Source organism: Arabidopsis lyrata (assembly GCF_000004255.2).
Source record: "Arabidopsis lyrata subsp. lyrata unplaced genomic scaffold ARALYscaffold_1, whole genome shotgun sequence".
NCBI classification, from domain to species: Eukaryota; Viridiplantae; Streptophyta; class Magnoliopsida; order Brassicales; family Brassicaceae; genus Arabidopsis; species Arabidopsis lyrata.
The window spans coordinates 9,773,024-9,792,753 of NW_003302555.1; the positions used below are offsets into that span (position 1 = coordinate 9,773,024).

General features: G+C 35.8%; 4 protein-coding genes across 4 annotated transcripts; 3 read left to right on the forward strand and 1 right to left on the reverse strand.

Annotated features, from left to right (window-relative positions):
• Positions 1-4,505: 4,505 nt before the first annotated feature.
• Positions 4,506-5,946, forward strand: LOC9326567. Its single transcript, XM_002890459.2, has 2 exons — positions 4,506-5,374; positions 5,459-5,946. The coding sequence occupies exons 1-2, from the start codon at positions 5,159-5,161 to the stop codon at positions 5,849-5,851; spliced, it is 609 nt and encodes a 202-aa protein (XP_002890505.1). The 5' UTR covers positions 4,506-5,158; the 3' UTR covers positions 5,852-5,946.
• A 17-nt stretch (positions 5,947-5,963) lies between these two features.
• Positions 5,964-11,428, reverse strand: LOC110225026 (synaptonemal complex protein 1). The gene is made up of 19 exons (XM_021013533.1): positions 11,167-11,428; positions 11,035-11,084; positions 10,617-10,824; positions 10,400-10,525; positions 10,214-10,312; positions 9,334-10,010; positions 9,012-9,260; positions 8,799-8,927; positions 8,609-8,677; positions 8,414-8,524; positions 7,972-8,079; positions 7,777-7,887; positions 7,621-7,707; positions 7,367-7,453; positions 7,169-7,282; positions 7,000-7,083; positions 6,867-6,926; positions 6,371-6,487; positions 5,964-6,075 (listed from the first exon to the last, which is right to left on the reverse strand). The coding sequence occupies exons 1-18, from the start codon at positions 11,309-11,311 to the stop codon at positions 6,386-6,388; spliced, it is 2,616 nt and encodes an 871-aa protein (XP_020869192.1). The 5' UTR covers positions 11,312-11,428; the 3' UTR covers positions 5,964-6,075; positions 6,371-6,385.
• Positions 11,429-11,660: 232 nt separating this feature from the next.
• LOC9326568 (multifunctional methyltransferase subunit TRM112-like protein At1g22270) lies at positions 11,661-12,289 on the forward strand. Its single transcript, XM_021013534.1, has one exon. It carries the CDS (start codon positions 11,740-11,742, stop codon positions 12,112-12,114), a length of 375 nt encoding a protein of 124 aa, XP_020869193.1. The 5' UTR covers positions 11,661-11,739; the 3' UTR covers positions 12,115-12,289.
• Positions 12,290-13,176: 887 nt separating this feature from the next.
• LOC9326569 (synaptonemal complex protein 2) lies at positions 13,177-19,234 on the forward strand. The gene is made up of 19 exons (XM_021010417.1): positions 13,177-13,738; positions 13,822-13,871; positions 14,082-14,289; positions 14,381-14,506; positions 14,588-14,686; positions 14,885-15,561; positions 15,642-15,890; positions 15,975-16,103; positions 16,217-16,285; positions 16,370-16,480; positions 16,878-16,985; positions 17,070-17,180; positions 17,251-17,337; positions 17,448-17,546; positions 17,638-17,751; positions 17,831-17,914; positions 17,981-18,043; positions 18,397-18,513; positions 18,814-19,234. Exons 1-18 carry the CDS (start codon positions 13,594-13,596, stop codon positions 18,496-18,498), a joined length of 2,631 nt encoding a protein of 876 aa, XP_020866076.1. The 5' UTR covers positions 13,177-13,593; the 3' UTR covers positions 18,499-18,513; positions 18,814-19,234.
• Positions 19,235-19,730: the final 496 nt, after the last annotated feature.

Consider the following 19,730-nt stretch of genomic DNA (forward strand, 5'->3'; position numbering starts at 1 on the left):
TGAAAACATATCTTTGCATATTTGTTTTGTAAAATTATCGTTGAAAAATAAATTAGATGTATTAACTATTACTAGGCATTTATACTTGTTCAAAATTATTTAATGGAAACGGGTAGGCAAGTACTGAATCTTTAATTCTTCCACCAGGAAATAATAACTATTTTCGTATTTCAGAAAATAATATTAACTGAGGGTCACAATTATGATTTTCCATCTAACCAAGTAATTCAAGATATATAGTAGTAATACATTAACTATTTTACCCGAGACAAAACAAAAGTTACTTTTTTTTGGATAAAGTATATATAAATTACTCGAAGCTTTCATTTCATACAATCTTTTTCCCATTATATTGTACATTTCAGTTCACGGAATCTCAAATTTATGGTGCTATCTTTAAAATTGCTTGGTATGGTTTTCTATTTTCCTGTATATTTCAATTTACGAAATTATGAGTTTCTGGTGCTAGCTTTAAATAAATTGACGAGACAAGTAACTGCATGCATGAAGTAGCTGCTCTTACGAGCTTTTAAAACCTTCTTCCTCCCCTCCTAATTCGAATTTATGATTTTTTTTGCAATTTGTTACTATTTGAGAAAACTATATTCTTTCATTTTATTTTCCCTTTTATTTAGTGGTAAATAGCCCCATTTATGCATAGTTGTAATTCTATGCAGAAATTAAATTACCGGCTATCGCATGCATGCCATGGTGCATGTGGCCCAATTACATGATATAATGTGTACAGACGATTTTCGTATGGTAAAATTCTTTTGCAAGACGTTCCTCCAAGAAACAAAAAATTATGTTGAATGGCCCCCGAGGTCGTGTCTAATAAAGTACTCAGCAAGACAAACGGTTCTTGAAAAATGTACGTAATTTTATTTTACTTTAACAAAAAAATGTATGTAATATTATTTTAACTATAATCATAGAAGATTAATCTTGAAATAAAATTGTGAAAATTCTCTCTTAAGTTTTTTTATTTTTGATGTTTCTATTTCCTATTTTCTAAACTTAGTTATAAACATTGTTACTTTGTTAGTTACGGATATAAAGATCTAATGAATAATAAAAAAAAAAAGATCTAATGAATTTTAAAAAGTTTCTCAGTCAGAAGTTAGAACCAATATTTTATTTTATGGGTTGATCATAGTTCTAGGATTTAAACTTAATATGTATATTCATACGTATAGTATAGTATAGTATATATATATATTAATGTACAATACTAGATTTGAACCCGCGGTACACCGCAGGGCTATAATTTTTTTTAAAAAATCTAAATATAATTAGTTTTGTTTATTAATAGAGAGTATAATAAAATATTTCGACCTATTTTATAAATGTACCATCCATATATCTATATTAATAATTTTGAGTATATTAATTGTGTTTTAGGTTTAAATGGTATATCTATATATACACTTAAACGACATTTGGCTTTCTTCTTCTTCTTGCCTCAGTTTAGGAGAAAGATTTTTCTTGCGGTACACCGCGGAGCTATTATTTTTTTTTTAAAAAAATTTCTTCTTAAACTTCCAAATCTAGATTTTACCCCGCGGCACTCCGCGGGTCAATTTTTTTATAACTAAAAAATTATTTTGCAAAATTTTAAGTTGTATTTGTTTTGTTAATATTGTTTATTTTGTTTAGTGTTTCTGATTTTATAATTAAATTTTGATTTTTAATTCTAGGATTTCATCCATAGTATATTGTTTAATATTAATATTGATCTAAACCCGTTGCACCATATAACCCCGTCCCGTAAAATTAAACATCATTTGTTATTTTTTTGAATAATATTTTTATCCACTACGGGTTGCAGGTTCATGCGGATAAGCCCGTAGAGAGTTGCGGGGTTGCGGATCCATCCGCCAAAAGAGAAGCTATCTTTTGAAACCCTTTGTTTTGTTTAGAGGTTTTAAGAAAATATCTAGGCCTGGGCATTCGCGTACCCATTCGGGTTCGGTTCTTTTTTTTCGGGTATCGGGTATATTCGGGTAGGAGGTCAAGACCCATTCGGGTATTCTAAAAATTCGGTTCGGGTTCGGTTCGGGTTCGGGTCGGTTCGGGTATTTTAATAAAAAAGCAAAATACCCGAAAATAACCAAAAATACCCGGAATATTTTCGGGTTCGGGTCGGGTTTGGGTTTTTAACTCATATATACCCAAATCTAACCGAAATACCCGATTTCTCGAAAATACATTGGTTACTCTCTACCCAAATATAACCAAAAATATCTAAAATATCTAATATATTCGGTTTTATGATTGTAATTTTAGATATTTTGGGTATTATAAAAATAAAAATAACTAATATTTTTAGGTGTATATTTGTATTCGGGTACATTCGGGTACATTCGGGTATTGGATTCGGTTCGGGTTCGGTTCGGGTTTTTTTCGGGTAGGAGGTTAGGACCCATTCGGGTATTTTTAAAAATCGGGTTCGGGTTCGGTTCGGGTATTGTTCGGGTTTTTCGGTTCGGGTATTCGGTTCCGGGTATTTTGCCCAGGCCTAAAAATATCCCTAAAAAATAATTTTCATTATATGAAAAAAATAAGTAGAAGAAATTGTAGTATCAACATTCCCGATTTTTACATCACTTTTTTTTTCTTTTTTGTCATCTGGATTTATTATTTATTGCAAATTCTGAGAACTGTTACAATTAATTTTTTTTTTGCAGATAAAAATCAGAAGTTAACTAAGTCGAGATTTTTAAAAAGATTGTGTAGAGATTTTTGGTAAATTGTTGAGAACATATTTGATTTCAGAATCTTTACTTAAATAGATAAAGAAAGATTTTGTAGAGACTTTTGCTAAATATATGAGAAATGAATTTCAATTAAAAATCTTTACTTAAATAAAACAAATCTAAATAATTAATGCTAGTGGCATGTCATTGTAAATACTTTTCAACTTCAGGATTTATTTGCTAATTGTGATCCAAAAATGTATATATAGATGAAACTATAAAGGTATATCTAAAAATAAATGCATATGCTGATTTTTTTTTTTTTTTTTTTTTTTTTTTTTTTTTTTTTTATCTGCTGAATTTGAAGAAAAATTAGATTGGGTATCACATTTTGCCCAAAAGTTATCACTTCTACCACATTTGAATCCCAATTTGAATCCCAATTATCATTCATACCACATTGTGTTTGTAAAATGACCATTTTACTCTCCAACTGGTGAGATAAGGAACTGCAGTTGATGTGACCTTTCGAAACAAAGTTGTCCCCGAGTAAATCCAGATCTTTGTCTTCGTCCCCGAGTAAGTGAACGAGGAAGATCAACACTGCTTGCTTTCATTTCAATACTCGACAAATGAACCATCTCATTCTATGGTGGCTCGATTGAATTAGCTTTGTAATCGTGAATTATCATCGGTTCTGAATTCTCGTCGTCGTTTTGGTTTGGGACATTGAATCTGAGAGTTAGCTCTTGGATTTTTTTTGAAAACTCTTCGTCGGAGAATGGATCTAAATTTGCGCTATAAACTCTTCGAATCGAATGAGTTTTGATCGGTCTAGATGATGATGATGATGATTCCCATAGCTCACAAGATTTGGAGCGGTGAAGCTTCGTCGACGGAGTTTCGAAAAAATTGTCCCCGAGTGTAATAAAATTTGTCCCTAAATGTAACAAAAATTGTCCCCGAGTGCAATTAATGCAGCTGTCCTTTTTTCTGACACATCAGTCTGTCGCCATCAAGGGCAAACTCGTCCATAAATTATCACATGGCAAAAAAAGTGGTAGAAACAGAAAACCTTTTCCAATTGTGGTAGATTTCAAAGGGAATCGTCAGAAAGTGATACATTTGTCAAGATTCCCTTTGAAGAAAGGGGAAAAATAGAAAGGCGATTAATGACGAAGCTGACCAAAGGAGTCCTAAAAATAAATGAGGAAGCGAAGGCCGTGGCATGGTAGGCCGCAGAAGAAGATTTCAGTCTGTTATTTGAAATTTACTACGTAGTGTATATATATAGAATACTGTTTTTTGGTTAAAGATCATGTTTCTTTTTACTGGCTGAATACACAGAATAATACAGATTTACCTTGTTTACATTAAAATCATTTAAAATATCAAAAACTATCTAACCAATAGTAAAACTACTGCATGATACAAATTTCACAATAAATATATAAATAAATTTTGTGTAAAAAAAATAAATTGAAACAAAAGAAATCCTTTAAACGTTTTATAAAAAAAAAATCAGAGGGAGTATTAATATATGTACGTATTTTTGGTGTAATATATTGAAAAGTGGGAGTGAGAGTTATTGTGGTATTAATGTTGCTTCGGCATTCATGAAGTCATCAACCTTCCTCCTTCAACCGTATTTAGTTTCTTTTTATTTATTATTGTTTTCTGATTGGTTTCTATTTAATAATTATTCACCTCTTGAATCACATAACGCTTATCATTATTATCATACATACATGTAGACAACTTCATGACCAACAAGAATACACTCAACTCGTATACTATATGCATCATCAGACGTGTAGTCGTGTAGATAATGGCTGATGATAATGGTAGTGGAAGAGAAAAGCAAAAAAAAGAAAGAAAAAAAGAAAAAAGAAAGAGGAATTCAATATAACTATAAATCAACACATTTCAATGAGGCTCCTTGGAGCAATACCCAACACTTAATGAGATCACACATCCAACTTGGAACTCACACATCATCATCATCATCCATTTCCTTCAAAACTCAAATTAGTCCAAAAGAAAACAATTTACTTCAGGATTATACTGTATAGTATAAAAGTATAATTACATTGGTTAAAATCTTGAGTTACCATTCTTTAGATAGATATGAGCACTGATATGGATCAGAAATGCAAAATAAATCCTTGTTGAGTAAACAAATACCAAGGTAGACATTATTTTATGCCATGCAAAAAAAAATCATAAATTGAATCCTATATTGTCAACGAATATCTACGATATTTATTTTGGTATATCTAACTCATTAACTCTGTCTACTATTCTACATGAACCGGTGGGGGATAATAACTCCCTTGGTGACTTATCTTGTATATATATACACGACTTTCACGAACTGTTCGTCTATCTGATCATTCGTTCTCTAACACCAAGGCAAAGTGAGAGATTCTTAAGCACAAAAGAGTGAGAAAAGAAAAGGTCTAATGTTTTCTCTACGTGATGGAACCCTCTGTTCTAAAAAGAGGGATCATATGAAAGTTTTTGGAGAATCGTTTCATGGTTCTTTTAAACGGAGCAAACAAGAAGATCAAACACAAACCAAACTTGAGAAGAACTCTACTACTCTGTTTTTTCAAAGATCAAAGTCAGAGAGCGCCATGTTGATAAAGCCTGATGTTCAGCTTCACCTAGAGGCTAAGGTATGAATGCGTAAAATCTAAGTATTTATGTAAGGATATGCACACAAACATGAACTAAAACATGTTTAAAATTTATTTTTTTAGACCCTATCAGAGACATTTGAAGATCATAGGACAGACCTGGACCTTAATTTGAATCTTTCTTCGTCATCAAGTTTCAATATGAAAAAAACAATCATGGAGAAAGATGAATGTTCGAAAGGAGTATCTTTGATCATGACTACCCCAAGTAAGAAGGTGAGATCAGGTGATATAGGGCTAAGTCGATCCCCGTCTTGGCTAGCGTTTGAAGGTGATGATGATGATGATAGTCAGAAGAAGCAAGAGATGGTAACAACAGTGTGCATGAAGTGTCACATGCTGGTTATGCTCTGTAAATCAACTCTTGTGTGTCCTAACTGCAAATTCATGCACCATGATGATCATAGCTCCACAAAACAGTTTAAGACTTTAAATTTGTTTAAGCTCTTGTGCTAGGCTTGCTTTTCAGTGTATGTTAATGAGCCCAAGAATGTGAAACTAGATATGTATGAGTTATGTATATATACAAGTACTGATAGGTTTATTATATCCTTATATGAATGTTAGTTTTATTATATCCTTATATGAATGTCTTCGATCTGCATGATTGTGTTGTTTTCCACTTGCTTCCTTGTGATTCTTCTCAGGCCTCAGTGATCACTCCACTTGGAATCAGTGTTCTGTAAACAATCATTCAACAGGAAACTATTAATCACATGATTAGATTTGTTACCACCAAGAGCAAAAACCACTAATAGCAACAGTAGATACCACAAGATACAAAACAGGTTCCGGATTAATCCTCTTACCAACATATACAAGTTTTTGAAACACTCGCATAGTTACTTCATGTTAAGAAAATGCAATAGTTGATGCAAGAATCAAAATGTTATGTAAATCGGTTGGTGAGCAAGCTTCTACAAAGAGTAGCATGTTTCTGAAAGTGAGAGAGATAGTGTAGTGAAGGGAACTGACTTTGTGTGGTAGACTTCAATCAAATGCATACGGATCATCAGCGTATGGGTTGAGGGATCCTTCTGAAAACAAGTCTCCAATATTTGCAGAGCGAGCATGACCCGTCATTCCTGCGCCCTGCAGTTAACTCATAACACATTTTAGAACCTAGCAGCATTACAACAGCTTCTTGACTTTAAACGATCTGCACTTCTAACTGCCGGACTTTCCAAATCACAAGGATCACTGTATTTATAATTGGATAGACCTAACAGTTGGCTAAGCAGTTATGAAACTCTGAGCTCTTATTGTTCTCACCTGTCAGATTATCTATTTTATTACCAAGGAAGATAAGGTGGAATAAATCAAGTTACAGAAAAAAACTTGTGCATTTTGTGAAAATATGATGTTTTTCCTATCATCATATTTTTTTTTACTCTCTGCTTCAGCACTAAGTTTACTTAAGAGGGCTTTATACATTTCAAGCATCAGAAAATCTAGTGAATTAGTATTTTACCTTGGCGACACTTTGGGGGGTCAATTTAGGTGTAACCCTAGTCCTGCGTCTTTGTGGCTCCTGTTGAAAAAGAGTGTAAAGCTAGCTTTCTTGAATATGTTCCATATATTTCTTGTTTCGATGGACAAGGTACCTCAAACATGGCTGTGTTTCTTGTTTTTCTTCGTTTGGTTACCCTCCCATTATTCGTTTCAACTTCATATTCACGATGAGCTACCTGCCAAGTTAAACCACAAATCAAAGAAACGATGAGGTTGACATTGATGTAAAAGTGTAAAGATGTAAAAGGTTCAAATGTATACCCTGCTATGATGCTTCGGATTTGGAATGCTCAGTACGCTTCCTGTGTTTACATTTTGAGATTTCTTCAATACTTTTGACACAGGTGTTTCTTTTGCCTTTACAAAAGGAGAGTCCTGCATTTGATCCATGAGGAAGTGTTTATTTGTGTAGCCTTGACAAAGCAGAAACGAACAAAACCATATATTTTGATTCTCTACCTGTTCGTCATCATTGTCTGCCCTCACTCTTATATGCTCGCTTCTTTTGCTACCACCAAGACGAGAATCTTTCGAAATTGAATAGTTCTACAAAATTATAAACATTCTGTCAACCAGACAAAGAAACAATAACGATATCTAGTTATAGACTTACAGATACATATTTCGCAGTTATTACCCTGTTAATGTTATTTTGAGCACATATTTTAAAGTGGATAGATAACGATAAGGAAGAAAATAAAGTCCACTCTAACCTTGTTTGAGTTCACTTCTTGCTCTTCAGGTGGATTGTCACTCATCACCTTCCACTGTAACTGCACCAAAGCTCTTTGCCTCTCTTCCTGCAAGGGTAGCCCATTAGTTAAACGCATAAAGATTCATATTATAATGGATCTTGAAAAACGACTTACTTTTTTCCTTTGAAGATCTAATTCTTCTTGCAGCTTCTTGCAGTCATCTTCATACTGACACTTGAATGCTTTCAACTGAGCATCATGCTCACTCTTCAGAGCTGTTATCCTCTGGATAAATATACAAACTGTTTCAATACTGGAGGCTCTATACTCTTGCATCTATCTGAACTATGAAGTAATATCTGTGGGTACCTCTTTCAGTTCATTTTCAGCCTGAATCTGATTTTGTCTCAGTTCCTGGTCATACTTGGCTTTGAGATTGAGCTCCTTACTCTCATGCTCCTTCCGAATACTGAGAATCTGAGGAACATGCAGCGTTTCTCAGTTGATTTGCAAAATAATTTAAACTTCCATGCTGTCAGAAATAAACTTCCAAACAGATAATGCATACAAGAAATACAAGAACGTTTCAGATATCTACATTTTCTGTTAATAAACAACTCAACTCAGTTTGATTAATTCATTCAAAGCTCATTTGGTGATGGTCAGAACCATCAGATATTTTGGAATCGATTGATGCTATCAGACAATCAACAATGCATGAATTCAGTAACAGGATAAGATGTGGTAGCTTTAGCTTATAGATTCGCAAAGAAGCCTTGTCCAAATAGTTCATAAATGATTTCCAACATACCAGAGAAGAATGTTCCTCTTGAATGGTCAGCAGTTGCCTCTTTGATTCTGCTTTGCAATCTGAGAGTTCTTTATCATATTTAGTGGACAGCTCTTTAATAATCTTTTCAACCTGGAGTTAGAACCACAAAAAACATCACCGAGACATCATCAATTGTTCAGAAGACTGCAACAAAAGATACTGTGGTCATTATACCTTGTCCTTTTCAGAATTAATAATCTCCTGCTTCTCTACATCATACTTCCTCCTAATATCATTAATTGCCTAAAAAGAACATAGAGAGATCAAAATTGTCTTTAGTGTCTTTGCATATTGCATTCAGATTCAGCTAAGGGCCTCACGTTACTAATTTACCTAATATATGGAAACATTGCAACAGATATACCTGGTCATTCCTCTGTGATAATTCTTTTAAGTGCCTTGATAATTCCAACTGTTTATTTTCTAGCATCAGGTCATATTGCTTCTTTGCTTCTGCAAGCTTAGTTTCAGTAGTTGCCAGTAGCTCCTTGTCCTGCAGTGGGACTTATATTCGTTGAGTACTAAAAATGTCGATTAGAAAACCTTAAAGCCATGACTTAGAATTAACTTTTTAGACCTTCATGATTTGTTGGTTTAACTGCTTCTCGTTTTCATTGCACTGGAGGATAACATGCCCTTTCTCCTCTATGACGGTTTGGAGCTGGTTCACCTCTTTTGCCAACAAATCCGCCTGCAGCTGATGGCTCTCAATCTCTTTCTGCAAAGTCTCTAGTTCCCCAACTTGTCTCTGTGCATCTGCCTGCAGTTTCTTGCAATTCTCTTTGCTTTCCATCTCTAATGATGAAAGCTTTAATGACAATTCTTGCTGCAAGATATACAAGAAAAAAATTAGCATTGCAAAAATGCATTAGCTACAGCGCATTTATAGAATTTTATACCTTCTTATCCTCTGATGTGTTCAAATTTTCCAATAAAGTTTCCATTTCTTCTTTCAGCTGCGAAATCACTGATTCTGCTTCAGCATGTTTTGAAACTAGTCCTTTTGCTTCAGACTCCAGTTTACCAATGGTCTGGCTTGTAGAGCAGCGTACCCCAGAAAGTTGAGATATTAAAGACTCTTTATCATTCTGGAGCTCAACTATTTTTTCATTTAGTTCATTGCCTGCAGATTCCAGAGCTTCTTTTTGGGCAGTTACTCTAAATAACTCGCCCTGGAGTTGATCAAATGATCTTTGAGCACGGTCCAATGCAAGATCTCTGTCCTTTTGCAGCAAGATAATGTGAGTATCATATAGGCCACTTAGTTTATCAAAACTTTCGACGAGGGTTAAATTCTTTCTGTCCAGTTCAGTCAACTCAGCTACCAAGTAGTGGACAGATTCATCGAGCTTCTTAACCTCCTGCTCTGAGCTGACAAGTTTTTCAAACAGTTCATCTGCACTCAACTGAACACTCGTCTTTTCTTTCTCCAACTTCTCCTGGATACTAACAAGGTGTTTGACCTCGTCTTCTTTTGTTGTTAAGTCAAGATGTAGCTTTTCGAGTTGGGAATTCAAGTTTTCAGTGTTGAGTTTTCTTTCAGCTGCAGTTGCTTCCAACTTTGTTATCACAGCATCTGCCACAGAAGAAGCACTCAATAAGAAGAAAATACCATTGCTTTAGATCATGAACGTCTTCCAGAAACATTGCTTTTTGAAATGTGTGGCCACATATTCAAGCTCTTCAAATCGCAGTCTTGAACAAGACTAATTCAACAATCATTTTTTAACTGCATGTGACCAAATGGCATTGTGAATTCAAAAGGGACGAGAAATGTACCTTTATTCTCAATGAGACTGGCAATTCCGCACCTTTCAGTTTGATAGAACATTTCCTTCTGTTGTTTCTCGAGTTTGAGCTCCTCCAATTCCTTATCTCCTGCATTTTCAACTCAAAGATATTACAAACTTGGATACCTTACAAACTTGCGTTACAGGTCATAAATAGAATAATGCAGCGACTTACTGCTTGTGATTTCTTCTTTAGCAGCAACTAATCTTAAAGACATGTCTCGCATTTGCTGGTTTAAAGAGTCTATTGCTTCTGAACTAGTACTGAATTTGGTCTCAAAAAAACCTTTATCCTTCTCAGCTGCAGATGCAAGTTAGGGAACATATAAAGCAACACAGCATATATAAGATATTTTACAAAATCAGATGACTGTATGATCATTTACTCTTACCATCCTGAACTTGAGAAGCTAAATGCTGCAGAGTCTCAGTAAGTTGATCACACAGAGTCTTTGTCGAAGAGAATTTAGATTTCAATCCTCTCCAAAGCTTCTCATCTTCCTTTTGCCTAACTCTGAGCTTAGCATTCTCATTAAAAGCGTTCTGCAGTTTCTCCTCTAAGGCATAAACATGCTCCAATGACTTTTTCAGCTTACAGTTCTACACCATGGAAGAGCAAAATTTCTTTCAAATTTAGGTGAATTTGTATCTGCTATATACTCGGAACAACAAAAATAAGAGCTCAAACCTCCAGATCAAAACTACTTTCATAAACGCAAACCTAGCAATATACCTCACAAGCACATCCATCGAATTTAAGTTCGTAAACGCAAACAATGTATGAAGAAAACAAGATAGCTTCCAAAATACCGCCAGTTCTAGATCTGTTCTCATAGCCGCCTGATCCTTCACCAGTTTCTCTGTTAAACAAACGTGAAATTGTCGATATCATCATAACAGTACGATTTGAGAGAAGCGGAATGAAATAAACAAGAGAAAAACCTGCAGTGAGTTTCAAATTCGAGAAACTTCCGGAGGAGACGGAATCCTGAGGCTGACGATTGGAGAAGGAGTACAAATTCGCCGATCCAGACAACGATCGTGGTTTATCTAAGCTCTTCATCGCCGGAAACCCTAACTTCTGCATCTCTAGATCGGATATCGAAATTGAAATGAAAAAGATGACGAAATCGATCTATCGCTCTCTTCGTCTCTCGCTCTCGCTCTCAATTTCTTGCTTGCGCTCTCGAATTGTGTGAGATGAATCTGAAATAAAGTTGAGCGCCAAACACGTCGGTGGTATTTTATACCGGAGATGTCGATTAATTCGACTAACGGCAAAATTTTGAAAAAAATACTCCACGCGCTAAAAGTAGCGTGCATATTACGCGGTTTGCTGACGTCAGAGACTTAAAATATCGCAGGAGGCACGTGGCAAAAATCAACGGTTGAGATTAAAATCAAACGCAGCGAAACAAAAACAAAAACCCTCGGCCGCATCAGCATCAGCATCTATTTCTTCGTCTTCTTCGTCTTGCTTTTTTTTACTAGGGTTAAGCCAGAGAGAAACTAGAGATGAGGTTGATAACGCACAACATGCTTTCCTGCAACATCAAAGGAGTCACCAATGGATTTCCTCTACGGATCGAAGCTGGGAACGTGATTGAGAAGGAAGTCGATTTCAATCCCGATTTTATCAGGCACATGTTCGCGAAGATTGAGTGGAAAGCTCTTGTGGAAGGTGCGCGTTCCATGGGATACGCTGAGTTACCTGAGGATTCTCCGGACGCGGCGGTGCTGAAATCAGATGAGCCCTTCCTTAAGAAACTCCACCACGCGTTGCTCGAGCTCCACCTCGAAGAAGGCGCGCTTGTTTGCCCTGAGACTGGACGGAAGTTTCCGGTAAACAAAGGAATCCCAAATATGCTTCTTCATGAAGACGAGGTTTAATTGATTGGGAAAATTTTACTTGTACGTTTTCGTTTATGATGTTTTTTGGGGGTTTGTCAGGGTTTCTGGGTATGTTGCTGATGATGTTTGTGATGTGAACCTTTAGTGAGTATGCAATTGAATCATCCCTTTTCATCGTTTTGGATCCTTTAATCGTATTGGTAGGGTTTTATCAGAAGAATGGTGCCTGATTGCTTCAAATTTATACCCTGATTTTGAGTATTGTTTCAACTAAATGGTCACTCATCTGTATTATTGGTGCATCCTGTGGATTTGGATTGCATTGTTGGCCTCTCTTAATCATTGTGCTTATGGGTGATCATGACCCTCTTGGCTCTTGCTCATAAAGCACTGAGCTTTGCATCTGAAGCTGTCAAATCTCACTACTTTCAAAAGATGTGGTTGCTTTAGTGCAAGCTCGACTTATGGCTCCATATATGCTAGTTTTGAATATGATTCGATCCAAAGCCTTTGGTTGTTGTGTGATGGATGTTGTCATGTCGTGAATGCAGACAAGCTGATTCAAAGAATACAACTCTTGTTGATAGTCTTTGAATCTGGATTATACTATTCACAGAAACTAGTTTGACTGACATGAATCCTCGCTCGATCAACCACATTGCAAAAAATTGTTTAACTAGTTCCTCTATTGTTCATGTAGCGTTTTCATAGGAACCTACTTATACGCAGTATCCAACACAATACATTGCTTTCCCCTCTCAATCTATCTTACCCAGGCTTTAGGCTTCATTGTTTGTTACTACTCTTAACTCTTAAGCCTTTAGACCATCATTATCAATAGGCTCTTAAGACAACTCTTAACTAAGAAATATTTCTTATAACTAAGAAATAATGGTGCTCTTAGGAGTCAGAGCTGTGCCTGGTATTTGGAGGCCGGAGGCAATATGTCATTAAAACCAAATTATGTAAAATGTCAAGGAATGTTTTTTAAAATATGGTGTTATCATCATATAAAAGACTTAAGAGTTTATTACTTCATCCAAAAATTTTTAGTTTATACAAACTACAATTTTTTTTTTATTTTATGAAATTGTAGTCAAGGAGTACTAATAATAGTTTGATAACATCTTAAACAAAATTAAAAATTTGCAAGTCCATGAGAAGCATTCAAAACTAATTGATAATGATCATATATATTAATAATAACTCCATAATGGTTCATGAAAAGAATTATAATGTAGCTCGCTGATAATCAATCGCAGCCGTTGATCGTGCCACGTGGCTACTGCGATATTCTGAGTCTCTGACATCAGCATGCCGTTGGGATAAATGAGTCGGCTTCTCCGGTATAAACACCACCGACGTATTTGGCGCCCAACTTTATTTCAGAATTTTTCTCACACAATTTCGAGAACGCGCGCAAGAAATTGAGAGCGAGAGAGCGAGAGAGCGAGAGACCAAGAGCGAGAGATCGATTTCGTCATTTTGTTGCTTACAATCTCGAACTCCGATCTCGAGATGCAGAAATTAGGGTTTCCGGCGATGAAGAGCTTGGATCAACTCCGATCGTTTTCTGGATCGGCGAAGACGTACTCCTTCTCCACTCGTCCGCCTCAGGATTCCGTCTCCTCCGGAAGTTTCTCGAATTTGAAACTCACTGCAGGTCTTTCTCTTGTTTTATTTCAATCCGCCTCTCTCAAATCGTACTGTTATGATGATATCGAAGATTTCACGTTTGTTTAACAGAGAAACTGGTGAAGGATCAGGCGGCTATGAGAACAGATCTAGAACTGGCGGTATTTTGGAAGCTATCCTGTTTTCTTCATACATTATTTGTGTTTACGAACTTAAATTCGATGGATGTGCTTGTGAAGTATATTGCTAGATTTGCGTTTATGAAAGTAGTTTTGATCTGGAGGTCTTAGCTCTTGTTTCGTTCTTCGGAGTAGATAGCAGATACATATTTCACCTAAATTTGAAAGAAATTTTGCTTTTCCATGGTGTAGAATTGTAAGCTGAAAAAGTCACTGGAGCATGTCTATGCCTTAGAGGATAAACTTCAAAACGCTTTTAATGAGAATGCTAAGCTCAGAGTTAGGCAAAAGGAAGATGAGAAGCTTTGGAGAGGATTGGAATCTAAGTTCTCTTCAACAAAGACTCTGGGTGATCAACTTACTGAGACTCTGCAGCATTTAGCTTCTCAAGTTCAGGATGGTAAGAGTAAATGATCATACAGTCATCTGATTTTGTGAAATATCTTATATATGCTGTGTTGCTTTATATGTTTCCTAACTTGCATCTGCAGCTGAGAAGGATAAAGTTTTTTTTGAGACCAAATTCAGTACTAGTTCAGAAGCAATAGACTCTTTAAACCAGCAAATGCGAGACATGTCTTTAAGATTAGTTACTGCTAAAGAAGAAATCACAAGCAGTAAGTCGTTGCATTATTCTATTTATGACCTGTAACGCAATTGGTATCCAAGTTTGTAACATCTTTGAGTTGAAAATGCAGGAGATAAGGAATTGGAGGAGCTCAAACTCGAGAAACAACAGAAGGAAATGTTCTATCAAACTGAACGGTGCGGAACTGCCAGTCTCATTGAGAAGAAAGGTACATTTCTCGTTCCTCTTGAATTCACAATGCCATTTGGTCACATGCAGTAAAAAATGATTGTTGAATTAGTCTTGTTCTAGACTACGTTTTGAAGAGCTATAATATGTGGCCACACATTTGAAAAGCAATGTTTCTGAAAGACGTTCATGATCTAAAGCAATTGTATTTTCTTATTGAGTGCTTCTTCTGTGGCAGATGCTGTGATAACAAAGTTAGAAACAACTGCAGCCGAAAGAAAACTCAACATTGAAAACTTGAACTCCCAACTGGAAAAGCTACATCTTGAGTTAACAACAAAAGAAGACGAGGTCAAAGACCTTGTTAGTATCCAGGAGAAGTTGGAGAAAGAAAAGACGAGTGTTCAGTTGAGTGCAGATGAACTGTTTGAAAAGCTTGTCAGCTCAGAGCAGGAGGTTAAGAAGCTCGATGAATTTGTCCACTACTTGGTAGCTGAGTTGACTGAATTGGACAAAAAGAATCTGACCCTCAAGGGAAAGTTTGATAAACTAAGTGGCCTATATGATACCCACTTTATGTTGTCGCGAAAAGACAGAGATCTTGCATCAGATCGTGCTCAAAGATCGTTTGATCAACTCCAGGGCGAGTTTTCTAGCATAACTGCCCAAAAAGAAGCTCTGGAATCAACGAGCAACGAACTAAGTGAAAAAATAGTTGTGCTCCAGAATGATAAAGAGTCTTTAATATCTCAACTTTCTGGGGTACGCTGCTCTGCAAGCCAGACCATTGATAAATTGGAGTCTGAAGCAAAAGGACTGGTTTTAAAGAATGCTGAAACAGAATCAGTGATTTCGAAGCTGAAAGAGGAAATAGAAACTTTATTGGAAAGTGTAAGGACATCAGCGGATAAGAAGGTATCAAATTAATTTCTATCCCTATGCACTGTAGCTAATGCATTCTTGTGATGCTAATGTTTTTCAAGTTTATCTTGCAGCAAGAATTGTCATTAAAGCTTTCATCATTAGAGATGGAAAGCAAAGAGAAGTACGAGACACTGCAGGCAGATGCACATAGACATGTTGGGGAACTAGAGACTTTGCAAAAAGAGAGTGAGAGCCATCAGCTGCAGGCGGATTTGTTGGCGAAAGAGGTGAACCAGCTCCAAACCGTCATAGAGGAGAAAGGAAATCTTATCCTGCAGTGCAATGAAAACGAGAAGAATTTAAACCAACAAATCATTAAGGTCTAAAAAGTTAATACTAGGACATGGCTTTAAGGTTTTTTAATCAACCTTTTTAGTACTCATCAAATATGAATCCCACTGCAGGACAAGGAGCTACTGGCAACTGCTGAAACTAAGCTTGTAGAAGCAAAGAAGCAATATGACCTGATGCTAGAAAGTAAACAGTTGGAATTGTCAAGGCACTTAAAAGAATTATCACAGAGGAATGACCAGGTATATCTGTAGCAATGTTTCCATATATTAGCAAAATAAGTATCGTGAGGCCCTTAGCTGAATCTGAATGCAATATGCAAAAGACGATTTTGATCTCTCTATGTTATTTTTAGGCAATTAATGATATCAGGAGGAAGTATGATGTAGAGAAGCAGGAGATTATTAATTCTGAAAAGGACAAGGTATAATGACTACAGTATCTTTTGTTGCAGTCTTCTGAAAAATTGATGATGTCTCGGTGATGTTTTTTGTGGTTCTAACTCCAGGTTGAAAGAATTATCAAGGAGCTGTCCACTAAATATGATAAAGAACTCTCAGATTGCAAAGAAGAATCAAAGAGGCAACTGCTGACTAGTCAAGAGGAACATTCTTCTCTGGTATGCACGGCATCTAGTATATCTTTGAACTTATCTTTTATTTAACTGATCATGCTGATTTCTCATATGTTGGAAATCATATATGAATTTTTTGGACAAGGCTTCTCTGCGAATCCCTGAGCTAAACTACCACATCTTATCCTGTTACTGATTCATACATTGTCCAGTCCGATACTATCAATGAGTGTTATTAGATTCCAAAGAAACCTGATGGTTCTGACCATCCTCAAGCATGAAGGTGCATAGCTTAGAATGAATCAATCAAACTGGGTTGAGTTGTTAGATTTAATAACAGAAAATGCATGTATAATCTGTTTGGAAGTTTATTTCTGACAACATGTCAAGCCAAGTTCGAATTATTATGGACATAAACTGAGAAAATCTGCATTTTCCCCAGATTCTTAGTATTCGGGAGGAACATGAGAGTAAGGAGCTCAATCTCAAAGCCAAGTATGACCAGGAACTGAGACAAAATCAGATTCAGGCTGAAAATGAACTAAAAGAGGTAATCACAGATATAACTTCATATTTCAGACAAATGCAAGAGTATAGAGCCTCTGGTATTGAAATGGTTTGTATATTTATCCAGAGGATAACGGCTTTGAAGAGTGAGCATGATGTTCAGTTGAAAGCATTCAAATGTCAGTATGAAGATGATTGCAAGAAGCTGCAAGAAGAATTAGATCTTCAAAGGAAAAAAGTAAGTGGTTTTTAAGATCCATTATAAGATGATATGGGTTTAACTTTTGACTAATGGCCTAACCTTGCAGGAAGAGAGGCAAAGAGCTTTGGTGCAGTTACAGTGGAAGGTGATGAGTGACAATCCACCTGAAGAGCAAGAAGTTAACTCAAACAAGGTTAGAGTGGACTTCATTTTCTTCCTTATCGCTATCTATCTACTTTTAAATATGTGCTAAAAGTAATATTAATAGTGTAAGTGGTTGACATGGTGTTTATTACCTTGTAGGACTATTCACTTTCGTCGATCAAAGTGAAAGAATCTCGTCTTGGTGGTAATAAGAGAAGCGAGCATGCAACAGTGAGGACAGAAAATGATGAGGAACAGGCAAATAATCAAATATATCTTCTTCTTCTTTTTGTTTCGTTTCTGCATTGTCAAGGCAACACACTAACACTTTCTCATGGATTAAACGCAGGACTCTCCTTTTGTAAAGACAAAAGTAACATCTGTGTCAAATATATTGAAGAAAGCTAGAAATGTAAACACAGGAAGCGTAATGAGCATTCCAAATCCAAAGCATCATAGCAAGGTAAACATTTGAACAATTGAACCTTTGCACTTTTACATCGAAATCAACCTCATTGTTTGGTTTGTGGTCAACTGGGCAGGAACCTCATCGTGATTATGACATTGAAACGAATAATGGGAGGATACCTAAACGGAGAAAAACAAGAAATACGACAATGTTTCAGGTCAGCTTGTCCATCCTGCTATCTAGACATATTCAAGAAATCTAACTTTACATTCTTTGGCAACAGGAGCCACAAAGACGCAGTACTAGGTTGACACCCAAATTGATGACACCCAAAAGCATTGCCAAGGTAAAATACAAATTCACTACCTTTACTGATGCTTGAAATGAACAAACCCTCACATCAGTCAACTAGTGTTGAAGCAGAGAGTAAAAAAGTAGATTTGATGATAGGAGAAACATCATATTTTCACAAAACGTTCTATAGTCATTCCGTCACACCTTCCTTCATAGTAAAATAGATAAAATGACCGACATAAGGGAACAATAGGAGGTCGGACTTAGGGCGGCTGCTTAACCAAGCTTTAGGTCTATGCGACTATAATGCAGAAATTTTTTTCAAGCCAAGAAGTTATGGATGATGCTAGGTTTCTAAAATGTTTTCTGAGTAAACTGCATATTATTATGGTCTTTTAAGCGCAGGAAACATCGATGGCCGGTCATCCTCGCTCTGCAAATATTGGAGACTTGTTTTCAGAAGGTTCACTCAACCCATATGCTGATGATCCCTATGCATTTGATTGAAGTCTACCTCACAAAGTCAGTTCCCTATTTCTCTCTCACTTGCATATACGTACTCTTTGTGAAAGCGCTCACCGATTTACATAAGCATTTTGCTGCTTGCATCAACTATCTAATTTTTATAACATGGAATAACGATGCGAGTGTTTCAAAAACTTGTAAATGTTGATAAAAACCTTGCATCAATCAAAAGTGTTTGAGTATGTTTGTCATCTTTATAGTTCTCCCTATATTTGTATATTTGGTATTTGTTGGTGTTATTAGTGGCTCATTTTCTCTGGAGGTTAACAGTTTTTTGTTGAATGATTGGCATCACAGAACACTAACTCCAAGTGGAATGATCACTGAGGAGTAAGAAGAATCACCATGAAAAAAGTGGAAAGCAGTTCAATCGTGCCGGTCGAAGCCATTCATATAAGCATAGAATAAAACAAAACTATCAGTACTTGTATATATACATAACTCATACATATCTAGTTTCACATTCGTGGCCTCGCTAACATACACTATCAGTATCAGTATCAGTATCAGTATCAGTACTTATATACATAGTAAGAAAATAAGATAAGCTTGATCTAACTCTTTTTTTTTTTTTTAAATAATGGGTTGGGCTCATAAAAGGCCCATAATAGGAAATGAGTACATGACTAGGGGCCTATGATGTACATGACTAGGGGGCCTATGAACCTAATTTAGAGGAACATATCACGGAGGATTAGACGAACAAGTTTATTATTTTAAGCAACAAATCGTCTGTTTTAGGCTAGCAATCAAAATTTTATGTATAAATAAGGAAGCTATATTGATGTGTTTGATTAAACAAAAAACATAATTAAGGGTCAAAAGTCATGAAATGTGTGCGAATCACATTAAATGAAGAAACAAAAAGATGGCTAGTAAACGCGTCGAAGCCTTTGACCCTTTCCACTTTCTTGTCGCATTCGTTTAGATTCTGGTAATGGGAAGAGACCTGATATTTTACATTTTACTCAATCAAGCACTACTCCTACATAATTGTTTTCGAATTTTTAATTCTAAATAAAAGGTAAAATAATTACCGCAATCGTTAAGCCATATCTCAAATCCAAAATGAATATGTTTTTTTTTCTAGTAAACGGCTAATTTCATGCATTAATCTGTGTGAAAACGAAACATTCATTACTTTTTGACTTAATCCTTCAGTTTTGGATAATCCCATTATTTAATACTCCAAAATATAACGGGTGAAAAAAGTA